Below are 15461 nucleotides of genomic sequence, written 5' to 3' on the forward strand. Positions count from 1 at the left end.
TACACTACCAGCATACATTGTACCCTTAAGGTGTACCCAGGGTCAAAGCTAACTGGGAAGAGACCTCCATGTAGCCTTTTAAGAAATGTGGAGAACCGACTGGAGCTTTTGACCTAATGTCCAATCTTCACCTTCTCCTTGTGCAATCAGTTGGGTATCTACCTGGATACTGAACAAATGTGGATGGACTGGAAATTTGGGGTTTAGCTGACCAAATTGTATTCTTATTGACTTAAACCACAATGTAATATGATGGTAGATGAGGTCTCTAGTGTGAAATTCAACTATTAAATGTCATTATTTTCTTTAACCATTAGTAAGTGGCTGTCTAAATTACATTTAGACAGCCACTTACTAATGGTTAAAGAAAATATATACTGACCCAGTGGGAGTATCATTTTTCTTTTGTTTTAATGTTGGAATGTAAATTCATTGGGCATTATTAATTGTCAGCTTAATTTGCTTGATTTTTTATAGAAGTTATATGTGTAAGCATTACTTTATCTTGAGTGGATTATAATATTACCTTATTTTATTTATTTATTTGGAATTTTAGTTTAATTAAGGGACATGTTTTGGTATATTTTCATTAATTTAATATAATTTGTTAATGCAAAGGTATATATGAATCTTGCTATGCTCAGGATAGTAGCCAGTCAAGTTTAATATCACTCTAATATAGTGGTCTTTGAACTTCCAACACAAATCTTTATCTCTAAATATTTTCTATGGAATCCTGTTCAGTACAGCCTACTTGACTACAATTTATTCTTTTAAGCATATAAAGGAATTAAAATTTTTAGAGTTGTAACACTTAATTTAAAAAATGAGGATTATATTCATAACTATAGAATAACGCATATGCCACAGTAAATAACTTTGTTATTATCATAAGACATCATCATATTTATCATTGTTATTTATCCTTATGTGGATTACAGACTCTGGTTAACAGGAGAAAGAGGGGAGTGATATGATAGAGGTCTATAAACTTTTGAATAGGTGTTATAGCATTTCAAATGATGAAATTTTCCATTATATGGAAGGAAGTGAGAGAACATGGGGGCATGCATGGAAGTTAAGGTTGTTCCCAGTCAAGAAAGTGTTAAGAGCTAGGTTTTTCTCCCAGAGAGCAGTGAGTGAGTGGAATAATTTGCCCTTACGGGTAGTGAGTGCATCTAGTGTAAATGAATTTAAGGGAAGGTATGATAGCTGGGTTGGGTAATTTACAGCTTCCCTCGATGAGCCCTTGACTTCCTGGAGGTCTCAAATAATAATATATAATAATTACATCGTCATATTTATCATTGTCATTTATCATCACATCATCATATTTATCATCATCGTTTATCATAAGACATAAGTACACTGACAAACAACAATAGAAATATTTACATAATTAAAAAGTTATTTACTGTGGCATATGTGTTATTCTATAGTTATGGATACCCCACAGGTTTCACTGTATAAAAAAGGATTATATTCAACTCATTGGCTTAGTTGGTTGAGTGGTTGACATATCCATTCTCCATCCAGCATGCTGCAAGTTAAAATTCTGCTATAAATGTAGGTGATTGTGATTGTCTTTAGGTGGGAGATGAATTTCATCACCTGGTAAGAGACCACAACCCTACTTATTGGAGGCCTGAAGGGATTTTAGAAAGATTCCACGTTTGGCTTAGCCTCTAGATTGAAGTTTCAAGATGTGTGAAAAAGCAAATTAATAAATAAAAATATATAAAAAATTCTTAGTTCATCTAGGGATACTAATGCACTAGTTCACAACATTTCATGGATAAGTGTTTCATAAAGAAACATTAAAAGAAATCATATTCAGTTGCAGTTGAGCTGTTTATATTTCTAGGAAGAGCATAGTTTGTACAGATGTCTAAAAATCTTATTGTCATTGTTTCTTTTTAAATTTAGATATTAAAATATTTTTCAGTAATTAACTTTAAATTGATTATGAAAATGTTTTGAAAAAAATATAATAAAACAATAAAAATTAGAATTTTATTGAAAAATATATTTGCAGAATCTTTGAAATTCTTCCTCCGAACAAAGTTTGAATATCACGGTGTACTAGCAACCATAATGGTGTGTTAAGTTTAAACTTTAAATTAAATCCAATGATATCTTGCATGGATGATGAATGAGTTAAATATAAATAATAACATTATTTTTATCATCTTGAAGAATTTTAACATTAAGTCACAAATTAAAAAATATTGGAATTGTGCCTCATCAACACTCATTCACACCGAAACTAAAGGTTGCTGAATTTGTTTTCTTGTTAAGTCATTGTAACTTTGGTGTCCCTAAATGATGATGCCACAAAATAGCAAAACGTTGGAATTTATAAATTACTACTCAAGTCTTGTAAATCTAACAGTCCACTTTTAATTTTCTGATCAGGTAGTATATGTTTAGTGTATGTTTTTGTATAAGTTTAAACATAAATGATTTTATATTTAAATTTTGCTCATCTCTGTTTAAGGGGACTGTTGTCATTTGGGCTCCCTTGTAGCATGTGAGGTGTGACAATTTAATTCCTGGAATATACCTGTAAAAAACCTGTGTTCAGAACTATACATTAGTGGCTACTGTTGTCTTTGAAGTGGTCCCCTTGTTCATTTATACACTGGTTTAGATGGTGTTCCCATTTCTGGAAACAGGCCTTAAACTTTTTCTGGAATACTCTTGAGTTCTTTTATCACATTATGCTGGATATCAGCAATGTAGAAAATCTTCGTCCTTTTAGCGCAGTCTTTAATTTTGGAAACAGCCAGAAATCACAGGGAGCTAAGTCGGGTGAATAAGCAGGATGACCTAATTCAGTGATCGATTTTTTGGCCAGAAACTCTCTCATGATGAGCGTACTATGGCATTGTTGGAATGGATGATCCACTTGTCAGGCCACAATTCAGGTCTTTTTCTCCAAACAGAATCTTGTAATCTTTTCAGCACCTCTAAATAGCATTGTTGGTTGACCGTTTGTCCCTGTTCAGTGAATTCATAGTGGATTATCCCCTTGTGATAAAAGAAACACACAAGCATGGTCTTGAAATACGAATGTGACGTGTGTGCTTTTTTTGGATGTGGAAAACTCGGATTTTCCACTCTTTGCTCTGGTGTTTTGTTTCGGGATCGTACTGGAAGCACCAGGTTTCATCACCTGTAATTACTCTCAGAAACATCTGCTTATTTGCAGAAAGATCAGTTGCAACTTGAACCCGCTGCTGCTTCTGTTTATCTGTCATGATCCGAGGCACAGACTTCTCAGAAGTCTTTCGCAAACCCAGTTCTTCAGTTAAAATTACCGTGATTGTTTCTTGATTCATTTGCAATTCATCAGTCATTAATCGCACACTTAATCACCTGTCAGATCGTACCAAATCTTGCATTCTGTTCACATTTGCATCTGTCATTTTTGTTTTTGGTTGCCCACTTCTCAGGACATCATTTACATCTGCTCGCTCAAAGACACTTGACTTTTCAGAGCATCCTTTTCAGAGAGTTGGCTATTGTTTTGCAATAGACAACTAGCAAATTGCTCTATCAGCTTGAGGTTTACGCACACATTAGTTAAAAGATGTACAAACATGATTTCTCATATGACTCCAAAATCACCACATGGGCGTTCTGGGAATTAAATTGTCACAGCTTGTATGTACCGAATTTTTAAAAGAATTTCATCATGATATGAATGCTGCTTCTTCATAGAATAATAGCTAAAAAAAATATTTTATTTATTTCATTAGATTCCAGACATCTGAAAGATTCAACTGTTATATTTCTTGGAAATAAACAATCTGTAAGCTGTTGTATATTTTCCTCTAGTGTTTAATTATAAATGTTTATATTAAACTGTTTAAGCTGTATGATATTTAAATTTTCTCTCTCTCTCTCTCTCTTTCTTGTAATGGCTAATTTTTTTTCTATCTAACAGTTAGAATTGGGGATGGGGATATTCACTGTGTGAATAATTGAGAAAACTCAAAATAATGGATTTTGAAGTGAACATCAAATGTCTATTTGACCATGGTAGATAGGCATTTGATGTTCTGATAATAGAACCCCCCTAAAACTTGAAATGGTGGGTATCAGAATGGTCAATTTTTTGGAACTTTTCTGATTTCAAATGATATATAAAACTGCAGATTACAGATATTGGCATGATCAGTTTTAAGATGCTCCTAAATTGGAGTCTGGAAAAGTTATTATGAGGTATTATGAGATTTCATAACAACAGGTTTTGAAGTCAGATGATATGTAACTTATTATATATAATAATATATAGCAATTTATATATATATAAATAGTCAGGTAATGCACATTTCACTCATCCACCGCTTTTCGTGAACACAACTCACACCCTCCTTATACAGCTTCCAGTGATGTCTCTTTCCCCTATCTCCTTCTACTCTATGCAAAATTCCTGCATTAATCTGGTAACAGCACTTTTGATGACTTATAGGTTTCAGTCATATCCATCTCTTCTTTCTATTCACAAGTCTCTGAAAATTGCATTCCCTCAAATTGTCTTCATATCTTAGAGTCCAAAGATTCAGTGAAACCTCTGTGAACTCTCTGTAAGATATCCTCATCCTTTTGAATACCAGGTAACCAGATCTGACACAGTAGTACATATGTGGCCTGAGCAAGGCTTTATACAAGGTAACTGCAACTTCTTTGCTTCTATATGTTAAACTCCTCCTCATCTGGTTACCTGGTACTCAAAGTTTTAGAAGTGTGAATCCAAAACTTCATATCTATATCCACACTATTCCTAGATTTCTCATCCTTCAAAATTTTCACATTAATTGTACATACCACATACTATTCTTTTCCACAAAATTTCAAGACCTTACACTTGCAACATTAAGCCAGTAACTCTACTCACACAGTTTATTCATATCCTGTGCAGGGCCACAACATAGCACTCTACTCCTCAGGTTTTTCCCAACTTTGTATCATCTTGCATATTGCCAGTTATGCCTGCCCTAATATTGTTAACATTCAACTTAAACAGTAATGGTAATCTACAGGATTATCCATCCCATCAGTTGAATAATTTCTAAATAAGCTGGCAACTAAACTGGAACATCAGTTACAGTTTATTTTTCACTTTGTGATTCAGTCATTTGCCACTATAGGATATACTGTTGTAACAAATTGTACCAGAAGTCTCATAGACATGATACTATTCTAATCATTACAGCAGATTATCCACTATTACAGACTATTCCTGTGGTACTTGTACATTTTCTATAGTGAAAGTCAACTGTATACCAATTTTTTATTTTATTATTATTATTATTAATGTGAATCTTGCCTATGGAACTCATATACATTAAGTGTAGATTTTTAGTTTTGAGGGAAACTTGTGGCATAGTTTTAATCATAAATTATTTATACGTAAACACAAGAAGTAATATTTATTAAATAAACTGCCATATTTCAATTTGAAACTAACAAACTATCATCAGTGCCCTGACCAACATTTTTTACAAGTTAGAATCCAAACAGTTGAATTCAAAATAATACGAGCAGCATGATGTTAAATCGCTAATACTGTTATACTTCACTGAAGAAAAGGTCAATCATAAAAGTGATTATAAAATAATTATATAATTTATATTATCATCCAAAAAAAATTAATTTATTATTATTATTATTATTACGGGTATCTCCATGGAGTCAGCAGACTCATCACGGGAGACCCAAACTATCAAATATCAGTATCTATCATACCTCTTCTCGAATTCATTTACAGACAGAGAACTCACAATGAGTCAGGCAATGCATTGTACTCATTCACCACCCTCCAGGCAAAAAATCTAGTTCTCACACCCTTCTTAACCATATTTTTCCTTAATTTCCAGGGATGACCTCTTGTTCTTCCATCACTATCACACAGCTGAAATATTTCCCCTGCATCAATCTTATAAAAACCTTTTAGTAATTTAAATGTTTCTATCATATCCCCTCTTCTCTGCCTATCAACCAACCTCTGCAATCCACAAGCTCTCAATCTATCAATGTAGGTAGCATTTTTTACATCACTCACCAACTTAGTCACTCTCCTCTGAACCTTCCTCATCTCCAAGGAATCCAGGTGACCAGACTTGAGCACAGTAGTCCAAATGTGGAAGTATCAACATTTTATAAAGGGGAATAATAACCTCTTTATGTTAGTGTGTTCTTCAATAACCAAGTAATCCTATGTGCAATCTTGGACACCTTAGCAATGTATCCTCTGAACTTCATCTCCCTATCCACCAACACTACCAAGTCCCTAGCCTCATCAATCTCTTGGAGTACCGTTCCATCGATGTAGTACACAGCTGGTAATCTTTTAATCCCAAAATGCATAACTTTATACTTTTCTGCATTGAACTGATATCCATTACCTTTTGCCCATTTTGCCAGCTTATTATTATTACTACTACTACGGGCAACTGTAAAGAGTCCTTAGACTCGTCGAGGGAGTCCCTGAACATCATGTCCATCACAATTGTTCAACAGTCACACAGTATCTATCATACTTTGTCTTGAACTCATTCATAGTCATAGCACCCACAACAGACTCTGGCAGCTTATTCCACTCATTTACCACTCAAAAAGTAAAAAACCTAGCTCTAACACCTTTACTAACCACACTCTTGCCCAGCTTCCATGGATGGTCCCTAGTCCTCCTACCACTAGTCCTGTTCTCAAAAATATTCTCTGAATTAATCTTATAGAAACCCTTCAGTAATTTGAATGTCTCAATCATATCACCCCACTTCTGCCTATCAACCAGTGTCTGTGACCCACAAATCTTCAACCTGTTTTCATAAGGTTCATTCCATAGACCTGTTATCATCTTGGTCACTCGCTTCTGGATCCTCTCCACCTCCTCCCCATATAGAAGAAACCCAGGTGACGAAATCTGGGCACAGTAGTCGAGATGGGGTCTTATCAAGGTTCGATACAGAGGTACAATAGCTTGCTTGTCTCTGCTTGTCAATGTATTCTTCAGCAACCAAGTGATTTGATTGCTGAAGAATACATTGATCTGATTTACCACTTTTACAATGTGCCCCCTAAACTTCAACTCTCTATCCACCAACACTTTCAAATCCCTGACCTCATCAATCTCCTGGAGTACAGTTCCACCAGTGTGGTACACTGCTGTTAATCTTTTCAACCCAAAATGCATAATCTTACATTTTGCCACATTAAATTGACATCCATTCATTTTAACCCAGTCCTCCAATCTATCCAGATCATCCTGCAAAATTTTGACATTATCTGCATTCACTATTGCCCTACCCAACTTTGCATCATCAGCAAACAAATGAACTGTTCCTCTCAGATCCTTTCCTATATCGTTAATGAACAAATTAAATAGTAGTGGTTCAAGAACAGAACCCTGCACCACACCACTAGTCACAGGCCATCTTTTGGACTCTACTCCTGAATAAACTTCTCTCTGATATCTCTACATCAACCACCCACCTATCCATCTCACCAACCCTATATCCATCCCCATATGTTGCACTTTACGGATTAGAATTCCATGTGGTATCCTGTCAAAGGCCTTAGCCAGGTCCAGCAGTATCACTGTAAACCCATTACCCCTATCCAGTTCAGCTGTCACTGTGTTATAAAACTTTAGCAAGTTACTGTGGCATGATCCACCCTTCACAAAACCATGCTGTCCTTCATACAGTATCTCATTTTCATCAATCCATTCCTGTATTTTTCTGTTTACTACTTTCTCCAAGACCTTGACAACAATTCCTGATATGCTGATCGGTCAGTAATTTGCAACAGCAGTCTTGGATCCTCCTTTATGCAGTGGAACTATTTTCCCCTCTTTCCACCCCTTCAGGACTAAACCAGACTTGAGACTCAGATTGAACAATATGGTCAAGGGCACTGACAATTCTTTAGCCGCTTCATGTAAGACCTGTGCTCGTATACCATCCAATCCCACAGATGTATTCACATTAAGGTTTTGTAATAGACTATTCACCCCCACTTCATTCACCCCGATTCCCATATAAACAAATGGTTCCTTCATTCCTTCAATGTCACCACCTGGATGATATACTCTTGCAAAGTGCTCACTCAGTAATTCCACTATATCAACTGACTCAGTGACCTCCCTACCATCAGCATTCCTTAAAATCATTCTTTTGTATACAGTTTTTCTCTTGCTTGCAGCATATTGAAAAAACTGTTTGGGATTCTCTTTAGCTTGCATGGCTAATTTCCTTTCATAATCCCCTTTTGCTTTTCTTACCACACTTGTTACCCTTCTAGCCTGCATTTTATACCATTTGTGTGCTTGCAGGTCACCTTTCTCCTTAAATTCCTCCACAGTTGTTTCTTTTTTGCAGCTGAAGCTTAATGGTGTTATTCATCCATTTAACCCTTACTTGATTTACTATTCAGATTCTAGGTATAGAGTCAGCCATTACCTCCTGCAAATGCTTCTTGACCACTTTCCATGCACTATCAACATCCAGCCCTTGCAGTTTTACATGCCATGGCATTGAACTAAGCATAGTAATGCTTGGTTCAGTGCACCCATGGTATGACTCCTAAGTTCGCACCCATAAGTATGACTCCTAAGCTTGTCATACTTATCAGCATGGTAATTCCAGATGTACTCTGTCTTAATCGAAAATTTCACACATTTAGCAACCTCCCAGGTCAGGACCTTATGATCACTCTCACCAATTGGTGGCAACATGGACCTCTACATGAAATGTAGAGGTCCATTAGTCCCACCCCTATCTTGATGCGTTATACTAACTATCCCATTGTGATTTCTTGTTCTTTGTACTATCTCAGGCACGTTATATACATTCTTACACTCAAATGTGTCACTGATGTCTGCATATCCTCTTTCCCCCCCCCATAATAGTTCTAGTTTCACTGATTTTGCACAACTACCTTCACTTCATTCAGCAACACTTTTTCCAGTCTCCGCACATCAAATCCATTCAGATGCAAGCCATCCATCTTGCACAAATCCTTTCGCCCATCAAACTCACTCCACACCACACCTTCTGTATAGTCTGCACATAGAATCATTCGCAATTATGGCCCTCCTTCTAAATTCTTCTCTATCACACCACGGCAACAGACTCACTATCCTAACTCTCTCACTCTTTTCTTTTGCTACCGCTAATAATTCCTTCAAGTCCTCTCTTATAGCACTTTTATCTCCTTTCAAATCATTTGTTCCTGCCACAACTATCATTTCTTTCACCCTCTGCTTTTGCACTCTAATACTCTCACTTACATCCTTAATTTTCGCACCCAGTAAGTACGATTTTGTCAAACTCTCATCTAATACACCTCTTACTAACGAGTCACCATACAACACTCGCTCCTTCATTTTTCTTACACTCCCAATCATATGCTTATTTTTATCATAATATCATAATTCCACATGGAATTATGATATCATACTAAACAGATCATTTGATAGATGTAGTATCCAGTTGTTTCTTAGGATCTGTCTTTGTAAATATTGTTTTTGGCCTTAATTTAAAAAAATAAATAATAATAATCATGTGCTTGGATCAAACTTTCCTCTCTCTTTTTTTGCTAAGGATAGGCAGTCATTCTGATTCAAGTTGGGGGGGGGGATTAAGGCCTCAGCACTCTCTTTGAAGAGGCATTCTAATTTATACCGACATCTGTGTACAAGGCAAGTTTGAGACCAGAGAATGTTGTGGTCTGCCTCTATTCCTTGTTGCGCCAATATAGACTCATCGTATTTGTTGTGAATAATATAAGATTGATGCTCTTATATTCTTTTTTTTGTATTGAACGTCCAGTTTGTCCAAAGAAGGAAAGCTGGCAGCCACATGAAATTTGATGTACACCAGGAATTTGATGTATACCAGGAAGAGACATAGTTGAGAGTTTATCTTTAGGCAATGAGAAATATATGGATAGTTTATTAATGGGAATATAAGTAGATACTAAATCATATTTCCTAAGAATTCTTGAAATAGGCTATGATATGCCAGAGATGTATGGGATTGGAACTTGACATATTGATTCTTTGTTATTTTGGTTGGGTTTGCAGGAGTTAAGAAGACGTTGTGTAGTTCTTTTGGAACTCTCTGTAACTGATGGGTAGTTGAACATTTAGTTCTAGCTCGTCGAATTAAACATTTTTTGATTCCTGTCTTTTGAGACGGATGATGTGCAGATTGTTGGAGAATGCATCTTCCAGTAAAAGTGGGTTTTCTATAAACTGATGTTATTAAATTTCCTGATGGTGAGCAATGAGAATAATGTCTAAAAAAGGATAATTTATTGTTTTTTACAATTTCCATAGTGAATTTGATACAAGGGTGTAATATTGATTTTATCTAAAAAAGTAGGTAAGGAATCTAAATTGTGAGGCCACACAGCAAAAATGCCATCTATATATCTAACCCAAATTGAAGGTTGAGGGTTTTTATAGATGAAAAAAGGATGTCTTCTAAATCAGCACTTCCCAAATTGTGGGCCGCGGTCCCCTTTGGGCTGTTAGTTTTGTTTGGGGGAGGGGTGAAATAATGAAAACAAATTTAAAATGTTTTAAAGACTAAGTGTGCCATGTCAAATGTGTATGTAAGATGCTAAAAATGTAAAATTTGCATTTGATTTTCGCAATATTCGCTGTGTGTGTTTTGTATTGAACATAAATACAATAAATATTATAATAATATATGTCTGTATTGCGATTTTTTTTTCCAATGGGGACTGTGAAATATTTTAATTTTTCCAAGGGAGCATTTACATCTATAAGTTTGGGAAGCACTGTTCTAAATGCTCTAAATAAAAGTTGGCTAAAGCAGGGGAGAGTGGACTTCCCATTGCAGTTCCTTCTACTTGGTTGTAGAATTTGTTTTGACAGGAAATATCTGGAATGCATCACAAATTTGAATATTCTTTCTATATCTTGTGGGAAAATATCAGTAAGTAGTTGTAAAGTCTCTTTGAGAGGTACATTCATGAATAGGAATTCTACATAAAAAAAAAAGGGGCGGGGGGAGTTTGATCTGAATAACACATTTTTTTTTTTTAAATTAAGGCCAATAGTGATATTTACAAAGATAGGTCTAAGAAACCACTGGATACTACTGTTGTGACATCTTTCTTCTCCGTTGTGTGTTCTGGCTGTTGACTGACCCCACTTTTGAACACAAAGAAAATTTATTTTTAACTGTGCCGCTCTGCATTCACATTTGTATGAATGATACTGTGGAATCAATCATCAGCAAGCACAATGTTACATTATCTAATTCAAATTGAAACTCTCCTTAGACAATTATCCTTAAATTATATATCAGTTGTGGTTCTCTAGTCTTATATTACTTTTTCATTAGTAGGGTTCCTGCTTAGATTCAAACTATTAAATGAGCGGTGCAATGAAAAGAAATCAGGCAAACACAAGATTCAAAACAAATGGAAACATTTAATACATTAACACATGAAATTACATTAATCCAAGAAGTTCTAAACATGCTTCCTGTCCTTCACTATTACTGGATGAGGAAATAGAATTCCGGATATGAACAAGAGCCCAAGAAAAGGTAAATTAAACAACAGAGAACTCCCTTGTCTCTGCAACTCGGTTCCACCAGTTCCCGCTTCGTTTTCCTTTCTATATCAACAGCGCATGTCTCTTCTCTCCCATTTTTGCGCAAAAATCCGCCTCGTGGTTTCTCCATTAACACAGAATAGTAACTAGCGCCAAAATGTATACTGGCGGATAACTTCATAATTTCTCACAGCACTTAATTTCTGTTATACTGGCTAAGTCCTTGGCAGTGGTTTACACAAATGGATTAAGTTCCGAGTTTCCGTGCACTAAAGCAAGCTAATTTAATTAGCTTACTTTTTGTCATCTTTTTTTATTATTATTATTAAATTTGATTACTTTTTTCTATTTTTTTAATTTAATGATTTTTATAACTGTAATAATTTAGCATTGTTAACAGAGGAACATATTGTCAGACAGGTATTGTCAGAATAAGGGATACTTCATTTTCAGAAAGGATAGAGACAAAGAGAGAGAGAGAGCAGAATGGTTGAGGGGGTTCTGTTAATGATAACAGAAGAATTCCAACCAACAAAAGTAGAAGTTCATCAAAATGATAGAGTTGAGGAAGTCAGTGTATTTGAAACAATTTAGTGTGAAGCTACTTTGGTTGTGGGTTGGAGAGAGCAAGAGAATTTATGGATGCCATATATTAGTAAATTAGTTCAATGAGTACAGAATGAGTAATCTTTATGGAGGACTTCAACTATGAGGACATGGAAGGAGAATGTAATCGAATTTATGCAGCTGTTGAGAAATAATTAACTGAAGCAGCATGTGATAGAAGGTATCCAGTATTTGGATCTGGTGATAGTATAAGTGAATTTGTTCATAACTAAGGTAACCACTTGCCTGCTATTGGTAGAGGTGGTATGCAGTCTTGACCTGTGAGATGTATGAGCATGTAGAATTGCTGTTACTAAATAGTGTATGTAACTGCGAAGATTGTTATTATGCTGAACTCAGAAGGCAGGTTGATGCAATGCTGTGGCTTAAGAAACTGTAGGAGAAAGATATAATGCATCGGAAATAATCAATGAGCACTAAAGGAAAGCAGCATGAGATTGCTTTATCCTGATTTACCCAGCCCGATTTATTATCCTAGGGTTAGGAGGATAAATCAGGTTGGAGTTAAATGGATTAGTAGTATCATTGAGCAGAAAGGTGACCAGCAGGCTCATGAACAATTCTAAGCATGAGCAAGATGGGTGATTAACATGCTGAGGAAGGCAAAATCAGATTATGAGAGAAAATTAGCCATGCAAGCCAAAGGAAATCTGAAAGTTATTTTGTTCTGTGGTGAGCAACAGGAACACTAATTATAGAAGGATAACTTTGATGAATGCTGATGCCACAAAGTTAGCAGAAGAAATAGTTGAATTCATGAGTATTCACTTTTCAAGTGTGTATTAGCCAGGTGGATATAATGCAGTGACTGATGTGACATGGATCGAGACAAGAATAGAGGTAGATGAACTTGAGATGTTTAGCTATTAAGAAATTTCAGTATGAATGCATTTGTAGAGTTAGAAGAGATATCAGCCATGTGTTGAATGAGACTTTACTTTTTGTTTTGTTATGGTAGAGTGCCAAGGGAGTGGAAAGAAGACACAATAGTTTCATTACACAAAGAAGGCTCCAAGACTAAGGTTTCAAATTATAAAGCAGTTAATATTTCAGGATTTGTGCTTTAGGTGTTGGAAAATATACTTAAGAGCAGAAATGGATGGATAGAAATATGAATCTCTATGGGAGATAGCATGGCTTTATGAAAAAATATCTTGTCTTAGTAATTTACTCACTTATTCTACAGTAAGGTGACAGCTGTGTCGAATAAGGGAAATGCTGTGGAGTTCTATTATGTAAGTTGGAGAAAATTGGGATTGACATGAAGCTGGTGACATGGATAACAGTGGGTGAATGGCTGTTTGAAAGATATTAGAGAGTAGTATATGGTGAAGTTGAATCAAAGAGAAGGTGGATGACCAGTGGTGCGCAACATGGCTCTGTACTCAGAGTGCTGCTTGTGGTTAATAGTTGATAGTAGTTAATAAAAATGATGTACAGATCCTGAAGAGTGATCTAAATAGATCGATAGTTTGAGTAAAAAGGATGATCGCTACCAATTCAGCATGTTAAAATGCAAAATTATGCACTTCAGGATGAAAAACTGCTAGCTGTGTTCTGTTGAATAGATGCAAATGCACTGCAAGAAATTGATAAGGCTAGAGATTTAAGAGTAATGCTGAGACAGAGAATCAAAATTCTGAGGATATATTACGAAAGTGGTAAAAATATCTCAAAGGATTACATTACTTGAATGTTAAGAAACACACTAACAAGCAAGGATAAGGGAAGTTATTAGCTATCTTTATAAGGGATTGGTATGATTATGTATGAACTATCATGCACTGATTTGGTCGTCAGAGTTTCTTGGAGATGTGGTAAAGAGGATTCGGAGGCAAGTGACGAAAATGGTGGCTGGTTGCTCCTTATAAGGATAGACTAAAGGTTTGTGAAGTCAGCAGCCTCTATATAGAACAGAGTAGTTACGAAGATGCTTCATGCACAAAATGTGTTTGCTTATGTTTGGATAAAGAATTAAAACAAGAATATAATTTCTTGTCTATAGTTTACTTTGTAATCAAGCAATACAACTTTCTACAGCTATCTATGATCCAGAGTATTTTGTTAATATGGTAATATACCATTTCTTGTGTATACACTGTCGCTTATGGCTCAAAAAACAAAACAGCACTGAATAACTACAATGATATATGTTATGGAGTAAACAGGTTTATTAACAAAGAAATGCATGTTTACGCCTGCTAATATGTACATCCACAAATATTGGTGGAATCTTGGTCAAATAAAGCATTAGCAATGATAGATTACATGTTGTAGATTATGTATCATTTCTGAACTGAATAATGGTAGATTACATGTTCTAAATCAGCGCCTTGTCTTTCAAGACAGGTTTCGTAGCACATGTGAAGATTCTGTCATCTTGGAGAACAAGGGTTGGAACATCTGCTGAACATATCATGTAATTTTATCCCTTAGTTCATCAAGGTTTGAAGGTGGGTCAAGGTGAAATACCCGTTCCTTCAACATACCCCCAAATGAAAGCATCAAGCAATGTGAGATCAGGAGAACTTGAAGGATATGGGAATTCTGTGAACCTTGAAATGAGTCTATCGAGAAACTGTTCTGATAAATAGGCTTTAGAACCACTTGATGTGTGACAGGTTGCTCTGTCCTGTTCAGTGATGGCCCATACATAAGCACTGCAACACTGCATCACCCCCAAAGGAAAAAATGAAAAAATTAAATTTTGTTTGTGTTTATAAATAATAACAATGCTTACAACATTATATAAATGCAGTACAACATGCTAAAGGTTACAGCTTATGTTTTGACATTGATTGAATAGGTAATAATTGGAATTGTTCAATTAACGCTTTAGATTACGAAACAAATGCACTGCGATCTAATGCCGATATTCGTTTGCTCTTGTCATTGCACGTTACGTCATTCCCAACTGTAACTGCTCAAACGGCAGTGTATTTTTAGTAAGCTTATGCACCTTATTTCTGTGAGATATGAAACGTTTATTATTGGTTTGTGTGTGCCTGGTGAACTATTTTTTGTAAATCTTATTTTATTTTGTTAAAATAACATATAATTATTTATTTATTATAGATACAAGGCTGAATTATGATGAGTGTCACTGTTGAAAATATGAAAAGAATAATATTTTTTCAATTATTGTTACATGAAACAAATGCACTGCAATCTAACGTCGATATTCATTTGCACTTGTCATTACTATTGATATGAAACTTTTATTATTGGTGAG

The 15461-nt window shown here is 35.4% G+C and overlaps 1 protein-coding gene across 2 annotated transcripts in view; it reads left to right on the forward strand.

Annotated features, from left to right (window-relative positions):
- LOC150102550 (cytoplasmic dynein 2 light intermediate chain 1) overlaps positions 1–15461 on the forward strand; it is a 372826-nt gene that overhangs the window by 68530 nt on the left and 288835 nt on the right. For both annotated transcript variants that reach the window (XM_090398816.1, XM_090398815.1), the window contains one exon: positions 3762–3814. In XM_090398816.1, coding sequence (XP_090254942.1) covers positions 3762–3814 — 53 coding nt within the window. The remainder of the gene's footprint in view (positions 1–3761; positions 3815–15461) is intronic.

This window comes from Typopeltis vanoorti, chromosome 10 (genome assembly GCF_054136105.1).
Source record: "Typopeltis vanoorti isolate ZY-2024b chromosome 10, IOZ_Tvanoo_1.0, whole genome shotgun sequence".
In the NCBI taxonomy this organism is placed as follows: domain Eukaryota; kingdom Metazoa; phylum Arthropoda; class Arachnida; order Uropygi; family Thelyphonidae; genus Typopeltis; species Typopeltis vanoorti.